At 41.5% G+C, this 22256-nt stretch overlaps 1 protein-coding gene across 1 annotated transcript in view; it reads left to right on the top strand.

Annotated features, from left to right (window-relative positions):
* Positions 1-22256, top strand: part of MINDY1 (MINDY lysine 48 deubiquitinase 1) — a 271933-nt gene that overhangs the window by 157223 nt on the left and 92454 nt on the right. The window contains exon 7 of the mRNA XM_053704855.1: positions 9145-9287. Within this exon, the coding sequence (XP_053560830.1) occupies positions 9145-9287 (143 nt within the window). The remainder of the gene's footprint in view (positions 1-9144; positions 9288-22256) is intronic.

The following is a 22256-nucleotide window of genomic DNA, read 5'->3' as shown; positions in this document are numbered from 1 at the left end:
CAGAGAACAGGGTATTGTGGTATTTCCTTATTTGGACGATATCTTGGTACTTGCTCAGTCTTTACATTTAGCAGAATCTCATACGAATCGACGTGTTGTTTCTTCAAGATCATGGTTGGAGGATCAATTCACTAAAAAGTTCATTGATTCCTCAGACAAGGGTAACCTTTCTGGGTTTCCAGATAGATTCAGTGTCCATGACTCTGTCTTTGACAGACGAGACGTCTAAAATTGATTTCAGCTTGTCGAAACCTTCAGTCACAATCATTCCCTTCGGTAGCCTTATGCATGGAAATTCTAAGTCTTATGACTGCTGCATCGGACGCGATCCCCTTTGCTCGTTTTCACATGCGACCTCTTCAGCTCTGTATGCTGAATCAATGGTGCAGGGATTACACAAAGATATCTCAATTAATATCTTTAAAACCGATTGTACGACACTCTCTAACGTGGTGGACAGATCACCATCGTTTAATTCAGGGGGCTTCTTTTGTTCTTCCGACCTGGACTGTAATTTCAACAGATGCAAGTCTCACAGGTTGGGGAGCTGTGTGGGGATCTCTGACGGCACAAGGAGTTTGGGAATCTCAGGAGGTGAGATTACCGATCAATATTTTGGAACTCCGTGCAATTTTCAGAGCTCTTCAGTCTTGGCCTCTTCTGAAGAGAGAATCGTTCATTTGTTTTCAGACAGACAATGTCACAACTGTGGCATACATCAATCATCAAGGAGGGACTCACAGTCCTCTGGCTATGAAAGAAGTATCTCGAATTCTGGTTTGGGCGGAATCCAGCTCCTGTCTAATCTCTGCGGTTCATATCCCAGGTATAGACAATTGGGAAGCGGATTATCTCAGTCGCCAAACGTTGCATCCGGGCGAATGGTCTCTTCACCCAGAGGTATTTCTTCAGATTGTTCAAATTTGGGAGCTTCCAGAAATAGATCTGATGGCGTCTCATCTATACAAGAAACTTCCCAGGTATCTGTCCAGATCCCGGGATCCTCAGGTGGAAGCAGTGGATGCATTATCACTTCCTTGGAAGTATCATCCTGCCTATATCTTTCCGCCTCTAGTTCTTCTTCCAAGAGTAATCTCCAAGATTCTGAAGGAATGCTCGTTTGTTCTGCTGGTAGCTCCAGCATGGCCTCACAGGTTTTGGTATGCGGATCTTGTCCGGATGGCCTCTTGCCATCCGTGGACTCTTCCGCTAAGACCAGACCTTCTGTCGCAAGGTCCTTTTTTCCATCAGGATCTCAAATCCTTAAATTTAAAGGTATGGAGATTGAACGCTTGATTCTTGGTCAAAGAGGTGTCTCTGACTCTGTGATTAATACTATGTTACAGGCTCGTAAATCTGTATCCAGAGAGATATATTATAGAGTCTGGAAGACTTATATTTCTTGGTGTCTTTCTCATCATTTTTCTTGGCATTCTTTTAGAATTCCGAGAATTTTACAGTTTCTTCAGGATGGTTTAGATAAAGGTTTTTCTGCAAGTTCTTTGAAAGGACAAATCTCTGCTCTTTCTGTTCTTTTTCACAGAAAGATTGCTAATCTTCCTGATATTCATTGTTTTGTACAAGCTTTGGTTCGTATAAAACCTGTCATTAAGTCAATTTCTCCTCCTTGGAGTTTGAATTTGGTTCTGGGGGCTCTTCAAGCTCCTCCGTTTGAACCTATGCATTCATTGGACATTAAATTACTTTCTTGGAAAGTTTTGTTCCTTTTGGCGATCTCTTCTGCCAGAAGAGTCTCTGAATTATCTGCTCTTTCTTGTGAGTCTCCTTTTCTGATTTTTCATCAGGATAAGGCGGTGTTGCGAACTTCTTTTGAATTTTTACCTAAGGTTGTGAATTCCAACAACATTAGTAGAGAAATTGTGGTTCCTTCATTATGTCCTAATCCTAAGAATTCTAAGGAGAAATCGTTGCATTCTTTGGATGTTGTTAGAGCTTTGAAATATTATGTTGAAGCTACTAAGTCTTTCCGAAAGACTTCTAGTCTATTTGTTATCTTTTCCGGTTCTAGAAAAGGCCAGAAAGCTTCTGCCATTTCTTTGGCATCTTGGTTGAAATCTTTAATTCATCATGCCTATGTCGAGTCGGGTAAAACTCCGCCTCAAAGGATTACAGCTCATTCTACTAGGTCAGTTTCTACTTCCTGGGCGTTTAGGAATGAAGCTTCGGTTGATCAGATTTGCAAAGCAGCAACTTGGTCCTCTTTGCATACTTTTACTAAATTCTACCATTTTGATGTATTATCTTCTTCTGAAGCAGTTTTTGGTAGAAAAGTACTTCAGGCAGCGGTTTCAGTTTGAATCTTCTGTTTGTTTTTCATTAAACTTTATTTTGGGTGTGGATTATTTTCAGCAGGAATTGGCTGTCTTTATTTTATCCCTCCCTCTCTAGTGACTCTTGCGTGGAAAGATCCACATCTTGGGTAGTCATTATCCCATACGTCACTAGCTCATGGACTCTTGCTAATTACATGAAAGAAAACATAATTTATGTAAGAACTTACCTGATAAATTCATTTCTTTCATATTAGCAAGAGTCCATGAGGCCCGCCCTTTTTTGTGGTGGTTATGATTTTTTTGTATAAAGCACAATTATTCCAATTCCTTATTTTATATGCTTTCGCACTTTTTTCTTATCACCCCACTTCTTGGCTATTCGTTAAACTGAATTGTGGGTGTGGTGAGGGGTGTATTTATAGGCATTTTAAGGTTTGGGAAACTTTGCCCCTCCTGGTAGGAATGTATATCCCATACGTCACTAGCTCATGGACTCTTGCTAATATGAAAGAAATGAATTTATCAGGTAAGTTCTTACATAAATTATGTTTTTTCTGACAGAGGTCAGAAAGTTAAAGCTTCTAAACGCTTGTCAAGTTCTTCAATCTATTCCTCAGCCTTCCATAGCTCAGTGCACGGAGGTAATAGGATTAATGGTTGCAGCAATGGACGTGGTTCCTTTTGCTCAAATTCATTTAAGACCATTGCAACTGTGCATGCTCAAACATTGGAATGGGGATTATGCAGACTTGTCTCCCCAGATTCAAGTAGACCAGGTAACCAGAGACTCACTCCTTTGGTGGTTGACTCAGGATCACCTGTCTCAGGGAATGAGTTTCCGCAGACCAGAGTGGGTCATTGTCAAGACCGCCGCCAGTCTCTTAGGCTGGGGCGCGGTCTGGGACTCCCTGAAAGCTCAGGGTCTATGGTCTCGGGAAGAGTCTCTTCTCCCGATAAACATTTTGGAACTAAGAGCGATATTCAATGCGCTCCTGGCTTGGCCTCAACTAGCGAAGGCCAGATTCATAAGATTTCAGTCGGACAACATGACGACTGTAGCGTACATCAATCATCAGGGGGGAACAAAGAGTTCCTTGGCGATGAGAGAGGTATCCAAGATCATCAAATGGGCGGAGGATCACTCCTGCCATCTATCTGCTATTCACATCCCAGGAGTAGACAACTGGGAGGTGGATTATTTGAGTCGTCAGACTTTCCATCCGGGGGAGTGGGAACTTCACCCGGAGGTCTTTGCCCAGTTAACTCAACTATGGGGCATTCCAGATATGGATCTGATGGCGTCTCGTCAGAACTCCAAGGTTCCTCGCTACGGGTCCAGATCCAGGGATCCCAAGGCGACACTAGTGGATGCATTGGTGGCGCCTTGGTCGTTCAATCTAGCTTATGTGTTTCCACCGTTCCCTCTCCTTCCCAGGCTTGTAGCCAGGATCAAACAGGAGAAGGCCTCGGTGATTCTAATAGCTCCTGCGTGGCCACGCAAGACTTGGTATGCAGACCTGGTGAATATGTCATCGGCTCCACCATGGAAGCTACCTTTTGAGGCAGGATCTTCTAGTACAAGGTCCATTCGAACATCCAAATCTAGTCTCTCTGCAACTGACTGCTTGGAAATTGAACGCTTGATTCTATCTAAGCGTGGGTTTTCAGATTCGGTTATAGATACTCTGGTTCAGGCCAGAAAACCTGTGACTAGGAAAATTTACCATAAGATATGGCAAAAATATATCTGTTGGTGCGAATCCAAGGGATACTCTTGGAGTAAAATTAAAATTCCTAGCATACTTTCCTTTCTCCAAGAAGGTTTGGATAAAGGTTTGTCAGCTAGTTCTCTAAAAGGACAGATATCTGCTCTGTCTGTTTTGTTGCACAAACGTCTGGCAGCCGTGCCAGATGTACAGGCGTTTGTACAGGCGTTAGTCAGAATCAAGCCTGTCTACAGACCTATAACTCCTCCATGGAGTCTAAATTTAGTTCTTTCAGTTCTTCAAGGGGTTCAGTTTGAACCCTTACATTCCATAAATATTAAGTTACTATCTTGGAAAGTTCTGTTTTTGGTTGCTATTTCTTCTGCTAGAAGAGTTTATGAATTGTCTGCTTTGCAGTGTACTTCTCCCTATCTGGTATTCCATACAGATAAGGTAGTTTTGCGTACCAAGCCTGGTTTTCTTCCTAAAGTGGTTTCCAACAGGAATATTAACCAGGAAATCTTTGTTCCTTTTCTGTGTCCGAATCCAGTTTCGAAGAAGGAACGTTTGTTACACAACTTAGATGTGGTCCGTGCTTTAAAATTCTATTTAGAAGCAACAAAGGATTTCAGACCGACATCATCCTTGTTTGTCGTCTATTCTGGTAAGAGGAGAGGGCAGAAAGCTACTGCTACCTCTCTTTCTTTTTGGCTGAAAAGCATCATCCGATTGGCTTATGAGACTGCCGGAAGGCAGCCTCCTGAACGAATTACAGCTCACTCTACTAGAGCTGTGGCTTCCACATGGGCTTTCAAGAATGAGGCTTCTGTTGAACAGATCTGTAAGGCAGCGACTTGGTCTTCTCTGCATACTTTTGCCAAATTTTACAAATTCGATACTTATGCTTCTTCGGAGGCTGTTTTTGGGAGAAAGATTTTGCAAGCTGTGGTGCCTTCCGTTTAGGTTACCTGACTTGTTCCCTCCCTTCATCCGTGTCCTAAAGCTTTGGTATTGGTATCCCACAAGTAAGGATGAAGCCGTGGACCGGACACACCAATGTAGGAGAAAACAGAATTTATGTTTACCTGATAAATTTCTTTCTCCTACGGTGTGTCCGGTCCACGGCCCGCCCTGGCTTTTTAGTCAGATTTAAAAAAAATTATTTCTGTACTCTACAGTCACCACGGCACCCTATAGTTTCTCCTTTTTCTCCTAACCATCGGTCGAATGACTGGGAGGGGGGGCTATATGGACAGCTTTGCTGTGTGCTCTCTTTGCCATTTCCTGTAGGGGAAGAGAATATCCCACAGGTAAGGATGAAGCCGTGGACCGGACACACCGTAGGAGAAAGAAATTTATCAGGTAAACATAAATTCTTTTTTTTCTTATATCATCAATCCCCTGTGTGGGTGGGCACTGAGGGGCCATAACATGGGCTTGAATATCCCTCAGCGGCTGTCTCTCTAATAAAATACAGAGGAGACACTGCTGGTATTATGGGAAGGTAAGGGTTATAGGCGACCGTGAATATACTACCCTTGTTAAGGCTAAGGGTTTTTAACATACAATAGCAGTTAGTTTCCTTGGTATTCAGGGACTTTTATTCTGCGTTTACCCCTATGACTGATTAACGGTTTGGTCTGAAGGTGAAGGTTCCAGCCATATTTAGGAATAAGCGGTACCGTTATAGCCCTACTTTTCCTTTATTATGAGTATAATGATCAGGTACTCGGTGTATATGGATCTCTACTGTGTAGTTTTGGCGCGATTACACTCGCTCTGTGAGTACTACGCAATTTCTAGAGATTCATGCATTCTAGTAGGGATAGAAGAGCGGAGTCTAACAATGGTATGGCTGTATAAATTCATTACGAAGAGAGCATTATAGAGCGGAGGATCGTTTCACAGGACCTCCTATTCAGCGGCTTTTCTCTCCTGTAGTGTTGTCTGGTTAGCAACAGGCGAACGCATTTGTGCCCTTAAGCTTTTCTAGCTCTGCTCTCCCGCACCTGCCTTATGGCGTTTTGTTTAAAGGGGCTGTTTTATTTTAACCCTGTGGTGTCAGGGTTATTCTGGAGAGAGCTTGGAGTGTTTTGTTTAATACTTCTGATAGACTGCATTTATTAAGTATTTGGGGTCATGTTACAATGTGCTTTGTGAGTGTACTTTATGGTCCACTTTTTCAGTTTTTAATACCTCATGGGGTCTGTCTCTGCAGACCGGTAAACATGTCTTTCGGCTCAGTACATAATGTGTTTTGTTTTTTCCATTTTAGCTCTGCCGTACATTATGAGGATACCGTGGTGTTTGCCGCCATCTAGTGGCGACTGAGGTGATTTTAAATTTTCCTCAATGCTATACTTTTTTGCTGTTAGCCCCCTTTTTAGTGCAGTGATCTGTTTCTTTTGCCAATGTGGTGGCATGAACATATGCACTCTGGGTTTGAGTTCAGTGTAAATGCACCATATTATATAGCTCAGTAGGCTAAGGCTCTGGTCTTTGAACATTTGTACTCTGGTTTTCCTTCCAAGTACTGTTTGTTTATACTCAATTTATAATTTATTGGGTAAGGGCCTGAGGATTTCATTTTGATTTGTTTATGGTAACCTAATAGGCATTCCAATATTTGTTGTTGGACTTTTAGGTATTTTTTAGCTTATATGTACTGGTTATTTTTCTGTGCTTACAGAAACTAGCTGGGATATCTTAGCCTTTGCTGCCATCTTGTGGTAGTTTATGGTAGTTTGGCTTCTGCAGATATTCTTCTTTACAGGAAAGAATGTTATCTTATTATCCTTTTTCTACTCCGCAGATAGGATACATCCCTCTGGTTTAGAGGTTATTCCTGGGGATGGTATCAAATTACGCCCTTTCCCTGGTATTTACCACCATTTGGTGGTAGTTAAATGTAATCTTGTTCAAGTTTGTGTTTCATGTATAAGTGTACAATTCCTTTGCTATCTCATAATAGATATTATGTAATATGCATGCAACATACTTAGTTTCCTAAGTGACTTAAGACGCTGCCATATTTCACCTATATATGGGCTCAATACAAGTTTTATTCTATATCATGTATAGAGTACAAGATAATGTTCTATTTTTTATTTTTTTTTTATTTTTTACAGGGACCGTATATTATCTCTCTTATTTGAGATGATTTTTACCTGAGGTCTATGACAATCATTGTCCAATAGGACTCATATTGGTATCGCCATTATCGATATCTACTAATTTTTGGGACTCTAAGAGGATTATTTTCTTTTTCTCTCCATGAGGAGATTTTTTTTCTTGTACCCATGACATCTTATGGTCCTAGGTCATATGTTTTCCATAGTATCTTAAGGAATCTTTTTGGACAGTATTAGTCGGACGGTTAGTCCAGCTGCCTAGTAAGAAAGCAGCAGTATGAATCTGCTCCAGCTAGTTGTCTCTCGAACGTGTGTGTGTGTACATTATTTTTTTTTTATTCCTGTCTTATTTTTATTAGATAGTTCTGTCCAAATCCTTCTTCTCTGAAGGGAGGTTGTTGCACAAAATGGATGTTGTGCGTGCTCTGATGTTCTATCTGCAGGCAGCTAGGGATTTTTGTCAATCTTCTGCCTTTTTATTGTTCTCTCCTGTAATCAGAAGCCAGATAGCCACTTCCTATACTCTTTCCTTATGGCTGAAGAAGTGTTATTCGGTTGGCTTGTCATCGGCTTCCTGAGAGAATTACGGCTCATCCCTCCAGGACACTCTCTTTTTCTTGGGCCTTTATAAATGAGACTTTGGTGGAACAGATATGCAGGGTGGCCTTTTGGCCTTTAATGGGTTTTTTTCTTTTTTTTTGCCACAGCTGAGGCTTCCTTTGGGAGGAAAAGTTCTTCAAGCTGTGGCGCCTTCCATTTAGATCCACCTGTGTTGTTCTCCCTCCCTTCCATTCTGTGTCCTCTAGTTTGGGTATTGGTTCCCACTAGTAATTGAATGGATTTGTGGACTCTCCATACCATTGGAAAGAAAACAAAATTTATGCTTACCTGATAAAAAAAATTATTTCCTGGCATAGAGAGTCCACGACCTGCCCTTAATTTTTACAACAGCTTTTCTCATTTTCTAAACTTCAGGCCCCCCTATACCCTTTGGGTCCTCTCCTCTTTCCATATTTCCTTGACTGAATGACTGGGGATAATGGGAAGTGGGAGGATACTTAAAGCTTTGCTTGGGTGTTCTTGGTCTACCCTTTTAATACTCTGTATTTTACCCCCGGGGTCTTGGATACCCCATGTTTAGAATTTTGGCACAAATAAATAAAGTTTCACTTTTTACTCCTATCACGGTGCTCCTTGAACTCCCTTTTTTTTTCCCATTTGTTCTTTGTCTCCACCTGGTGACCAGGAGTTGAATTCCCACTAGTATTTGAATGGATTCGTAGACTCTCCATGTCAGGAAAGAAAAGAATTTATCAGGTAAGCATACATTTTTGTTTTTTACCTCTGTAATTACCTTGTATCCTAAGCTTCTGCTGACTGCCTCCTTATCTCAGATCTTTTGATAGACTTGCATTTCAGGCAATTAGTGCTTACTCTTAAATAACTTCACGAGCACAGTGAAAAACTGTCAAATGCATTCAGATAAGAGATAGCCTTCAAGGGCTTAGAAATTAGCATATGAGCCTACCTAGGTTTAGCTTTCAACTAAGACTAACGAGAGAACAAAGCAAATTTGATGATAAAAGTAAATTAGAAAGTTGTTTAAAATTACATGTCCTATCTGAATCTGACTTTACTATCCCTTTAATCAGTGCTGATGTCACAGTTTTGCTTTTCTGTGATCTCATGAGATTTCACAAGTTAACTTCCTTAAACTGAGGAGGGAAATAACAAATCGTGCCTGTACATGCCAGATGCATGTTCCCTTGCAAATCCTAGGACTAGTATCCTGATTGGCTGTTTAAAGTCCTTTTTATAATGGTATGTGGCTACTGAGGAAATTTGAATGTAAAATATCTTCATTTTTTACATAAAGATGTTAAGGTAATATTTTCAGCTTCTTACAGCCATGCTGCGTAATTTTCAAGTCCTTTAACATTACTATGTCTAAAGGGACATGATACGTAAATGTTACATTGCCACAAACACTACATCTTTATTTCCTTTTTACAGGTCTCATTGCAGAGCAGTTTCTGGAGTCTTCAGCTGCCCAGCTGACCTACCATGGTTTATGTGAGCTAATGACTGCTGTAAAGGAGGATGAATTAAGTGTCTTCTTTAGGAACAATCATTTCAGCACACTTATAAAGCACAAGGTAGGACATCTTTACTGGTCACTAAGATTTTAGTACAAATTGTGATACCCTTACAGTTCACTAACCTCTTAACTGGATATTGTGCTGTAAAATCTTCCTTTTTTAGCATTTTATATTTGTCTTTAAAGTAACATACAATAGATATAAAACCAGACAATATGTTAACCATTCCCAGACCGACTAAGGGCCAGATTACAAGTAAAGCCTTATTTAATGCCTAACGCGCTAACTCTGCTCGAAGTAAGCTTCTTGTGCATGTCGGTTAGCGCTCATATTAAAAAGTAAACAGTTTTTTGCACGAGCCCTAACCCCATGCGTGAAAAAAGCCTATGTTAGAATATAGCTTTTGCAGTCACCTATTCCCCCATAGAAGTCAATGGAGCAAAAAGTGTGGGGGGGACCTACTCGCGCGTAAACTTGATCACATATTTTCAAATGCGCTAAACCAACATGAAAATATGAACATATCACATTCCTATGTTCTTCACATAGCAGAATATGTTCTATTTATTCATAATTCATATTTCAATTTATCTGCATTAAAAATATAGATAGATATACAAGCTCTATATGTATGTGTGTATATATATATATATATATATATAGAGAGAGAGATATGTATTTGTGTTTATATGTGTATGTATGTCTGTAAATACATATTAAAAAAACATAAATACATATGTACACAGAAGTATGTGTGTATATGTGTGTGTATGTATGTATGTAGAAATACAAAAACATAGAGAGGCGCATGTGTGTATCAGTAGTAAATGGTGTGGGATAATTGCAGATAAACCCCTGTGTCAGGGTACTCACATTTCCCAGGAGCACTCAGACAGTGCTATTAGATGCAGGCTGGATATTTTTACAGCACCCCAGCTTATTGTTCTGTCAAGTGCAAACACTCCCAAATGTGAATGCCCAGGAAAGCAGGATAGCAGGAGCTCAATTCAGGAATCACAGGAGCACACAGCTGCCGGGTTTCCAGCAGCTTATTACTTCCAGTGGAAGTGATTGGTAAAGGATAGGCGAGGCAGGTTCCAGTTAAAAAGGTTCAACAACCAATTTATTATAAAACCATAAAAGCTATTTAAAAACAGGAACCAAAGCTAGGTGGGGTATAGTGACAGACCCCCCTAAAAAATGCTACGCGTTTCTCAGCGCTTCAAACGCTGTTTCATCAGGCGTACCTGATATGCCTGATGAAACAGGCGTGTATGTATGCGTGAATGTATGTGTGTGTGTGTATATATATATATATATATATATATATATATATATATATGTGTGTGTATATATATTAGTATATATTGTGACCTGGGATCTTGCAATCACAGTCTTCAAAGCTGGAAACATCACACAAGGTTGTAGCTTTATAAAAATATAGTCAGTTTATTAACAGGTCTGGCAAAAACAGGCAAAATAAACATAAACAAAAGAGGCTTGCTCCACTGAGCACTTACTAACAAGTACAACTGACCTCAGTTGCAGTTTCCCTTACTGCTGGCATTCTGACTGAATCCCTGACTGGGGATTTTTATAAGCACCTGATGTCAATTACAACATGCAGGTGAGTAGCTAGCTGGGTGAGACGGAATTCCTGGATTGGACTTTCTCAGATGATGTGCTGCCTGCAAACTGCAGGGTGGAGCACTGGCCCGTCATACTCTCCAAATGCTCCACCCAAGGGGCCCAAAAATAAATTGCATATTTTCTTTATGTGTTAAACAAACACAACTATTCTCCCTGGGGTTGTCAGACCATACCCTGCACTGCAGCACTTTTGGGGGAATATAGACACCTTCCAATACTATGCCTTGGGTTCTGTCACACATCCCCCCCCCCCCAGCTCAGACCTAGTGGGGTGAGCGACCATGGCCAAAAGCGTATGCATACGTAAAAAACCATCAGCATTTCCCTGTTTACAATCTGCCCTGTTTTCTACTGAGAAGTGATAGGGCTGCAAACAAAGGAACCAGCGTGTAACTCTACTATTATTATTCTTATTTTGACTCATCCATTTGAGAGGTGCATGATCAGTAACTAGCCTAGATTTTCTGCCCAACAAATAATATTTGAGAGTTTCAACAGCCATTTAATTGCTAGACACTCCTTTTAAACAATAGAATAGTTCTTTTCTCTAGGTTGAAGTTTCCTACTGAGGTATTGGGTGCTCTTTACTTAGACTTTCCTGGGAAAGCACTGCTCCAAGCCCTACATCAGAGGCATCCGTCTGTAAAACAAACTCCTTTGAAAAATCAAGGGTGACTAACACCGACTGTCTACAGATGGCTTCCTTGAGATTTTGAAATGCTTGTTCAGCTTCAGAAGACCATTTTACTATTACTGGAGCTTTTGCTTTAGTGAGGTCAGTTAAAGGACCTGCTATAGTATCAAAGTTGGAGATAAACCTTCTGTAGTAGCCAACAAGCCCATGAAATGTTCTGAGCTGTTTCTTCATCTTAGGTCTGGGCCAATTCCTTATGGCTTCAACTTTAGCATGTTGTGGCTTCACTATTCCTCTTCTAATGGAATAGCCAAGATACTTGGCCTCCTCCAAGCCAATGATACATTTACTAGGGTTTGCTGTCAGACCGGCCCTTCTTATGGAATTAAGGACAGCTTGCACTTTTGGCAAGTGAGACTTCCAATCTTCGCTATGTATGACCACGTCATCTATGTAAGCTGAGGCATAATGAGCATGTGGCCTTAAGATTCGGTCCATCATTCTTTGAAATGTTGCTGGAGCACCATGTAGGCCAAAAGTTAATACCTTGTATTGGAAGAGCCCATCTAGAGTAGAGAAGGCAGTCTTTTCCTTTGCCCGTCCTGTAAGCGGCACTTGCCAATAACCCTTGGTCAAATCCAATGTGGTAAGGTACCTGGCTCTCCCGAGTCTCTCCTTGAGTTCATCAACCCTTGGCATGGGGTATGTATCAAACTTGGATATTGCATTCAGCTTCCGGTAATTGTTGCAAAACCTGATTGTGCCATCAGGCTTTGGTAAAAGCATGATTGAGCTACTCCAGTCACTTTGGGATTCTTCTATTACCCCAAGGTCCATCATTTTCTTTACTTCTGATTTGATTGCTTCCCTCCGGGCTTCAGGTATATATATATATGGCTTTAGATTTCTCCTTTTTCCCGGTTCAGTGACAATGTCATGATTTGTTATCGCAGTTCTCCCTGGAACTGCAGAGAAAACATATTTATTTAATCTGATGAAGTCTTTTATCTCCCTCTTCTGGTGAATAGTTAGGGTTTCTGAGATATTGACTACGGGTTCATTCTTCTCCATTGTAGGGAGGTCTGCTGTTTTTACAGCCACAAGTTTTTCTCTTTCTTTCCACAGCTTAAGTAAATTCACATGGTAAATCTGTACCTCCTTTCACCTCCCAGGCTGTCTTACTTAGTAATTTACTTCCCTCACTCTGTCAATGACTTCATATGGTCCATGCCATGTTTCCAAAAATTTGTTCTCTACTGTGAGCACCAGGACTAGCACTCTATCTCCTGAGTTAAACACATGAACCCTGGCATTTCTGTTATAGCTGTTCTGCTGGTTCTGTTGGGCATTTTCCATGTGTTCTCTAACTATGGGCATAATGGCTGTCATTCGTTCCTGCATCTGAGTTATATGTTCTATCACACTGCTGTGAGGGGTTGACTCCTGTTCCCATGTTTCCTTAGTTATGGCTAGCAACTCTCTGGGGTGCCTTCCATATAAGAGTTCAAAGGGCAAAAACCCAGTAGAAGCTTGAGGGACCTCTCTGATAGAAAATATTCAATAAGGCAAAAGAAAGTCACAGTTTTTCCCATCTTTATCAATTACTTTTTTGAGCATACCCTTTAGTGTTTTATTGAAACGTTCTACCAAACCATCAGTTTGTGGGTGATATACTGATGCTTTATATAAAGGAGATTACACAACTCCTTTGTAATTCTCAACATAAATGGAGTGCCTTGGTCTATTAATATTTATTTGGGAATCCCAACCCGGCTGAACATTAACTCCTTAGCAATTGCTTTTGCTGAAGTAGTACACATGGGTATTGCCTCAGGGTAATAATCTACTACTACCAATATGTACTGGTGTCCCCTTGCAGACTTTACAAAAGGACCCACAAAATCCATACCAATGCGTTCAAATGGGATAGGTAAGGGCACCAAGGGGCTATGGTATGCTGTAAGAAGGGCAGTTAATTGGCATTCAGGACAAGAAGAACAATAATTTGTGATAGATGCCATTACACCTGGCCAATAAAACCTCCTAAGAATTCTCTCTTGTTTTTTCAATCCCCCAAGTATGTGGTTATGTGCCAGGTTTAATACAGTGTGTTGATATGTCTGGGGTTCTAATAGCTGTTTGACAGACTCCTTTTTTTTTTCTCCAACTCTATACAATAAATAATTTTCCACTTCAAAGTATGGATAGGTGAGGACTGTATCAGGATTAACAGGGTACCTTTTCTTATGGAGATATGGGTTCTAGCCACAGCTAAAGTTGGATCCTCCCATTGTGCAGCCCTAAAGTTACTTGGGCTTTCCTCTAGGTCAGTTATTTCTACATCAGGTTCAGATATTTTAGATTGACCTGTATTATCCTGTTCAGTGTTACCTCCAACTAGGGTTTCCATAGGGGTTGACCTTTTCCCTCTAGCAGCAGTTATTTTGTCTAAGTCATCCCCCCAATAAATCAGAAAAGGGAAAACCACAAACAGCGCCCTCTACTGAATTTGGTGAACCTTTTTCAGCAGCATCCCATAGATTAAAAAATGTGGAAAATCTCTGCCTATTATCATTTTATGGACTAATTTATCTACTAAACCAACTCTGATTTATAGGGCCATTTTGTGTCTCTAAGTACTTCAGCAGTTGGATACTTGTGTATGTCCCCATGGACACAGGCAATATCTAGGTTCTGGTAATTATCAATAGGAGTATTTCTCAACAGAACCTTGTCTATGAGCATAACCATGCTACCAGAGTCCAGCAAAACTTTAAAGGGACAGTCAAGTCCAAAAAAAACTTATGTTTCAAATAGGGCATTTAATTTTAAAAAACTTTCCGATTTACTTTTATCACCAATTTTACTTTGTTCTCTTGGTATTCTTAGTTGAAAGCTAAACCGAGGAGGTTCATATGCTAATTTCTTAGACCTTGAAGGCCGCCTCTAATCTAAATGCATTTTGATAGTTTTTCACATGTTTCATATAGATAACATTGAGCTCATGCACGTGAATTTACCATGGAGACAGCTCTGATTGGCTAAAATGCAAGTCTGTCAAAAGAACTGAAATAAGGGGGCAGTCTGGTGAGGCTTAGATACAAGGTAATTACAGAGGTAAAACGTGTATAATTATAACTGTGTTGCTTATGCAAAACTGGGGAATTGGTAATTAAGGGATTATCTATCTTTTAAAACAACAAAAATTCTGGTGTTGACTGTCCCTTTAATTTCCTTCCCTTCCACCCTTACAGTGCACCAAGGGTGGCCATTTAGGCAATAATTTTTGGTAACTGCATATATTAAACAAGAGTACAATTAATAATTGTCCCTCATATTGCCAACATTACATTCCATAGCAACATCATTCTCAGGGCAGTCCTTTGCAAAATGTCCATACTCTTTAAATAGAAAACATTTAATATTAGCATTAGACAACATCTTTTGAAGCTATTGTGGACTCTTCCTTCCACACAAAACTCTTGCCCCTTGCTGTAATGTCCCTAGGGTTGTAGAAACCCATCTGCTCTCCCCGAGACCCCTTTTTCCCCAGAACAGTCTTACACAATTTACTGGGACTATGGATCTTCCGGGTTCTAGGTCTTTCTTGGTTGGGGATTTGTAGAAACTCTTGTGCAGCCAAATAGCGTTCCACCAGGGCAACTAGACCATCAGCAGTTTTAGGTTCACTCTGGCTGACCCACCGCCATAGGGAAACAGGCAACCTCGCAGGAACCGGTCCATCACGAGTTGTTGCACAATATGACTTGCTGAGTTGATCTCTGGCTGTAGCCATTTCCTGGCAAGATGTATCAAGTCAAACATCTGTGACCTCACGGCTTTGTCTTGATTATAAGTCCAGCAGTGAAATCATTGGGCCCTCACTGCTGTCGTTCTCCCAGGCGGGCCAAGATTTCTGCTTCTAGCTTTTTGTAGTTACTGGCCTGCTCAGGCTCCAAATCATAATATGCCTTCTGAGGTTCTCCACTCAGAAATGGCGCGAGGAGGCTTGAACATTCAAACCCTAAAGTTGATGGGGCTATCTCTACTCTTGCTAAATGTACTACTATTCCTACGGCGGATAGTACTTCCTTTAAGGATCCTTTAGATAGGAAGATTGAATCCTTTCTAAGGAAAGCTTATTTATGTTCAGGTAATCTTCTTAGGCCTGCTATTTCTTTGGCTGATGTTGCTGCCGCTTCCACTTTTTGGTTGGAGGCTTTAGCGCAACAAGTGTCAGACCATAATACTCATAGCATTGTTAAACTTCTTCAACATGCTAAAAGCTTTATTTGTGATGCCATCTTTGATATCATTAGAGTTAATGTCAGGTATATGTCTTTAGCTATTTTAGCTAGACGAGCTTTATGGCTTAAAACTTGGAATGCAGATATGTCTTCTAAGTCGACTTTGCTTTCTCTTTCTTTCCAAGGTAATAAATTATTTGGTTCTCAGTTGGATTCCATAGGGAAAATGACAGCTTCCAGCATTACATCGTCTTGTTAGAATGTGTCATACCTCAAGCAGCAAGGGACTGCAAACTGTTCCCCCAACTGAAGTTAATTGCTCTCAACAGTCCTGTGTGGAACAGCCATGGATTTTAGTTACGGTTGCTAAAATCATTTTCCTCATACAAACAGAATTCTTCATCTCTTTTCTGTTTCTGAGTAAATAGTACGTACCAGCACTATTTGAAAATAACAAACTCTTGATTGAATAATGTTGATTGAATAATGTTTAACATGTCTGAACTACCAGATAGACTGTGTTCTGAATGTGGGGAAGCCAGAATTCCTATTCATTTAAATAAATGTGATTTATGTGATAATGACAATGATGCCCAAGATGATTCCTCAAGTGAGGGGAGTAAGCATGGTACTGCATCATTCCCTCCTTCGTCTACACGAGTCTTGCCCACTCAGGAGGCCCCTAGTACATCTAGCGCGCCAATACTCCTTACTATGCAACAATTAACGGCTGTAATGGATAATTCTGTCAAAAACATTTTAGCCAAAATTAACCCTTGTCAGCGTAAGCGTGGCTGCTCTGTTTTAGTTACTGAAGAGCATGACGACGCTGATATTAATATCTCTGAAGGGCCCCTAACCCAATCTGAGGGGGCCAGGGAGGTTTTGTCTGAGGGAGAAATTACTGATTTAGGGAACATTTCTCAGCAGGCTGAATCTGATGTGATTACATTTAAATTTAAATTGGAACATCTCCGCATTTTGCTTAAGGAGGTATTATCCACTCTGGATGATTGTGAAAATTTAGTCATCCCAGAGAAACTATGTAAAATGGACAAGTTCCTAGAGGTGCCGGGGCTCCCAGAAGCTTTTCCTATACCCAAGCGGGTGGCGGACATTGTTAATAAAGAATGGGAAAGGCCCGGTATTCCTTTCGTCCCTCCCCCCATATTTAAAAAATTGTTTCCTATGGTCGACCCCAGAAAGGACTTATGGCAGTCAGTCCCCAAGGTCGAGGGAGCGGTTTCTACTTTAAACAAACGCACCACTATTCCCATAGAGGATAGTTGTGCTTTCAAAGATCCTATGGATAAAAAATTAGAAGGTTTGCTTAAAAAGATGTTTGTTCAGCAGGGTTACCTTCTACAACCCATTTCATGCATTGTCCCTGTCACTACTGCCGCATATTTCTGGTTTGATGAACTGCTTAAGGTGCTCGATAGTGACTCTCCTCCTTATGAGGAGATTATGGACAGAATCAATGCTCTCAAATTGGCTAATTCTTTCACTCTAGACGCCTCTTTGCAATTGGCTAAGTTAGCGGCTAAGAACTCTGGGTTTGCTATTGTGGCGCGCAGATCGCTTTGGTTGAAATCTTGGTCGGCTGATGCGTCTTCCAAGAACAAGCTACTAAACATTCCTTTCAAGGGGAAAACGCTGTTTGGTCCTGACTTGAAAGAGATTATCTCTGATATCACTGGGGGTAAGGGCCACGCCCTTCCTCAGGATCGGCCCTTCAAGGCAAAAAATAGACCTAATTTTCGTCCCTTTCGCAAAAACGGACCAGCCCAAGGTGCTACGTCCTCTAAGCAAGAGGGTAATACTTCTCAGGCCAAGCCAGCTTGGAGACCAATGCAAGGCTGGAACAAGGGAAAGCAGGCCAAGAAACCTGCCACTGCTACCAAGACAGCATGAAATATTGGCCCCCGATCCGGGACCGGATCTGGTGGGGGGCAGACTCTCTCTCTTCGCTCAGGCTTGGGCAAGAGATGTTCTGGATCCTTGGGCGCTAGAAATAGTCTCCCAGGGTTATCTTCTGGAATTCAAGGGACTTCCCCCAAGGGGGAGGTTCCACAGGTCGCAGTTGTCTTCAGACCACATAAAAAGACAGGCGTTCTTACATTGTGTAGAAGACCTGTTAAAAATGGGAGTGATTCATCCTGTTCCATTAAGAGAACAAGGGATGGGGTTCTACTCCAATCTGTTCATAGTTCCCAAAAAAGAGGGAACGTTCAGACCAATCCTAGATCTCAAGATCTTAAACAAATTTCTCAAGGTCCCATCGTTCAAGATGGAAACCATTCGAACTATCCTTCCTTCCATCCAGGAAGGTCAATTCATGACCACGGTGGATTTAAAGGATGCGTATCTACATATTCCTATCCACAAGGAACATCATCGGTTCCTAAGGTTTGCATTCCTGGACAAACATTACCAGTTCGTGGCGCTTCCTTTCGGATTAGCCACTGCTCCAAGGATTTTCACAAAGGTACTAGGGTCCCTTCTAGCGGTGCTAAGACCAAGGGGCATTGCAGTAGTACCTTACCTGGACGACATTCTGATTCAAGCGTCGTCCCTTCCTCAAGCAAAGGCTCACACGGACATTGTCCTGGCCTTTCTCAGATCTCACGGCTGGAAAGTGAACGTGGAAAAGAGTTCTCTATCCCCGTCAACAAGGGTTCCCTTCTTGGGAACAATTATAGACTCCTTAGAAATGAGGATCTTTCTAACAGAGGCCAGAAAAACAAAGCTTCTGGACTCTTGTCGGATACTTCATTCCGTTCCTCTTCCTTCCATAGCTCAGTGCATGGAAGTGATCGGGTTGATGGTGGCGGCGATGGACATAGTTCCTTTTGCGCGCATTCATCTAAGACCATTACAACTGTGCATGCTCAGTCAGTGGAATGGGGACTATACAGACTTGTCTCCGAAGATACAAGTAAATCAGAGAACCAGAGACTCACTCCGTTGGTGGCTGTCCCTGGACAATCTGTCTCAAGGGATGATGTTCCACAGACCAGAGTGGGTCATTGTCACGACCGACGCCAGTCTGATAGGCTGGGGCGCGGTCTGGGGATCCCTGAAAGCTCAGGGTCTTTGGTCTCGGGAAGAATCTCTTCTACCGATAAATATTCTGGAACTGAGAGCGATATTCAATGCTCTCCAGGCCTGGCCCCAGCTTGCGAGGACCAGGTTCATACGGTTTCAATCAGACAACATGACGACTGTTGCGTACATCAACCATCAGGGGGGAACAAGGAGTTCCCTAGCGATGGAAGAAGTAACCAAAATTATTCTTTGGGCGGAGTCTCACTCCTGCCACCTGTCTGCTATCCACATCCCAGGAGTGGAAAATTGGGAAGCGGATTTTCTGAGTCGGCAGACATTGCATCCGGGGGAGTGGGAACTCCATCCGGAAATCTTTGCCCAAGTCACTCACCTGTGGGGCATTCCAGACATGGATCTGATGGCCTCTCGTCAGAACTTCAAAGTTCCTTGCTACGGGGCCAGATCCAGGGATCCCAAGGCGGTTCTAGTGGATGCACTAGTAGCACCTTGGACCTTCAAACTAGCTTATGTGTTCCCGCCATTTCCTCTCATCCCCAGGCTGATAGCCAGGATCAAGCAGGAGAGGGCGTCGGTGATCTTGATAGCTCCTGCGTGGCCACGCAGGACTTGGTATGCAGATCTGGTGAATATGTCATCGGCTCCACCTTGGAAGCTACCTTTGAGACGAGACCTTCTTGTTCAGGGTCCGTTCGAACATCCGAATCTGGTTTCACTCCAGCTGACTGCTTGGAGATTGAACGCTTGATTTTATCGAAGCGAGGATTCTCAGATTCTGTTATCGATACTCTTGTTCAGGCCAGAAAGCCTGTGACTAGAAAGATTTACCATAAAATTTGGAAAAAATATATCTGTTGGTGTGAATCTAAAGGATTCCCTTGGGACAAGGTTAAGATTCCTAGGATTCTATCCTTCCTTCAAGAAGGATTGGAAAAAGGATTATCTGCAAGTTCCCTGAAGGGACAGATTTCTGCCTTGTCGGTATTACTTCACAAAAAGCTGGCAGCTGTGCCAGATGTTCAAGCCTTTGTTCAGGCTCTGGTTAGAATCAAGCCTGTTTACAAACCTTTGACTCCTCCTTGGAGTCTCAATTTAGTTCTTTCAGTTCTTCAGGGGGTTCCGTTTGAACCCTTACATTCCGTTGATATTAAGTTATTATCTTGGAAAGTTTTGTTTTTAGTTGCGATTTCTTCTGCTAGAAGAGTCTCAGAATTATCTGCTCTGCAGTGTTCTCCTCCTTATCTGGTGTTCCATGCAGATAAGGTGGTTTTACGTACTAAACCTGGTTTTCTTCCAAAACATTAACCAGGAGATTATCGTACCTTCTCTGTGTCCAAAACCAGTTTCAAAGAAGGAACGTTTGTTGCACAATTTGGATGTTGTTCGCGCTCTAAAATTCTATTTAGATGCTACAAAGGATTTTAGACAAACATCTTCCTTGTTTGTTGTTTATTCAGGTAAAAGGAGAGGTCAAAAAGCAACTTCTACCTCTCTCTCTTTTTGGATTAAAAGCATCATCAGATTGGCTTACGAGACTGCCGGACGGCAGCCTCCCGAAAGAATCACAGCTCATTCCACTAGGGCTGTGGCTCCCACATGGGCCTTCAAGAACGAGGCTTCTGTTGATCAGATATGTAGGGCAGCGACTTGGTCTTCACTGCACACTTCTACCAAATTTTACAAGTTTGATACTTTTGCTTCTTCTGAGGCTATTTTTGGGAGAAAGGTTTTGCAAGCCGTGGTGCCTTCCATTTAGGTGACCTGATTTGCTCCCTCCCTTCATCCGTGTCCTAAAGCTTTGGTATTGGTTCCCACAAGTAAGGATGACGCCGTGGACCGGACACACCTATGTTGGAGAAAACAGAATTTATGTTTACCTGATAAATTTCTTTCTCCAACGGTGTGTCCGGTCCACGGCCCGCCCTGGTTTTTTTAATCAGGTCTGATATTTTATTTTCTTTAACTACAGTCACCACGGTACCATATGGTTTCTCCTATGCAAATATTCCTCCTTAACGTCGGTCGAATGACTGGGGTAGGCGGAGCCTAGGAGGGATCATGTGACCAGCTTTGCTGGGCTCTTTGCCATTTCCTGTTGGGGAAGAGAATATCCCACAAGTAAGGATGACGCCGTGGACCGGACACACCGTTGGAGAAAGAAATTTATCAGGTAAACATAAATTCTGTTTTTTGATAATGCTAACAAAACCTCATCCTCTGTAAAAAGATTACTGTTAAGCTTGTTTCTATTTTGCGTTGCATCCCTTAATGTAGACATTGTATCTTCACAATCTTTAGTGAAAACAGAACAGAAGTAATCATTGAGACAGTCTGCAATCTGCTTATCTCCTTCTATTATTCTACCATCAACTGATTTCAATTTTACTATTCCTACCTTATTTTTTCTTCTTTCACTGATATATCTAAAGAATGTTTTGTCCCCATGTTTTACTGACTGTGCTATCTTCTCTTCTGCATGAGCTTTAACCTTCCTAATTAACTGCTTAGTCTTTTTTTGTTGGAGTCTCCATATTTTCATATCATCATCTGCTTGTGTGTGTCTGTAATTTTTATAAGTGCAGAGTGCAGTGAATGTCAGAGGGATGTGAAGAGAGTATTGCCTATTTGAATTCAATGGTCTCCTTCTACGGGATCTATTTCATAGGTTCTCTGTTATCGGTCGTGGAGATTCATCTCTTACCTCCCTTTTCAGATCGACGATATACTCTTATATACCATTACCTCTACTGATTCTCGTTTCAGTACTGGTTTGGCTATCTACTATATGTAGATGAGTGTCCTGGGGTAAGTAAGTCTTATTTTTTGTGACACTCTAAGCTATGGTTTATACGTAAAGTTCTAAATATATGCCTTTAAACTTATATTTGCCATGATTCAGAATAATCTGTATTCCTTCTTTCAGACTGTCAGTTTCATTATTTAGGAAAATGCTTATGATTAAATAGTTTTTCTTACCTTAAGAAATTTTCTAATTGACTTTTTTCCTTGCGGGCTGTTAGGCTCGCGGGGGCAGAAAATGCTTCAATTTATTGCGTCATTCTTGGCGCTAACTTTTTTGGCGCAAAATGTTGTCATTTCCGGCGCCATAGTTGACGCCGGAAGTTTACATGTGTGTTACAGACTTTTTTGCGCCAAAAAGTGTAGGCGTCATACTTGGCGCCAAAAAATGTGGGCGTCTTACTTGGCGCCAAAAAATGTGTGTGTCATACTTGGCGCCACTTTTTTTCACATTATTTAAGTCTCACTTTTTTTGTTGCTTCTGGTTGCTAGAGGCTTGTTTGTTATGCATTTTTTCCCCATTCCTGAAACTGTCATTTAAGGAATTTGATAATTTTGCTTTATATGTTGTTTTTTTTCTATTACATATTGCAAGATTTTCCATAAATTATTCCTGGATCAGAACATACT

Source organism: Bombina bombina, chromosome 1 (assembly GCF_027579735.1).
Source record: "Bombina bombina isolate aBomBom1 chromosome 1, aBomBom1.pri, whole genome shotgun sequence".
Classification (NCBI taxonomy): Eukaryota; Metazoa; Chordata; class Amphibia; order Anura; family Bombinatoridae; genus Bombina; species Bombina bombina.
The sequence above is the reverse complement of the archived record's forward strand: the minus strand, read 5'-3'. Positions and strand labels throughout refer to the sequence as shown.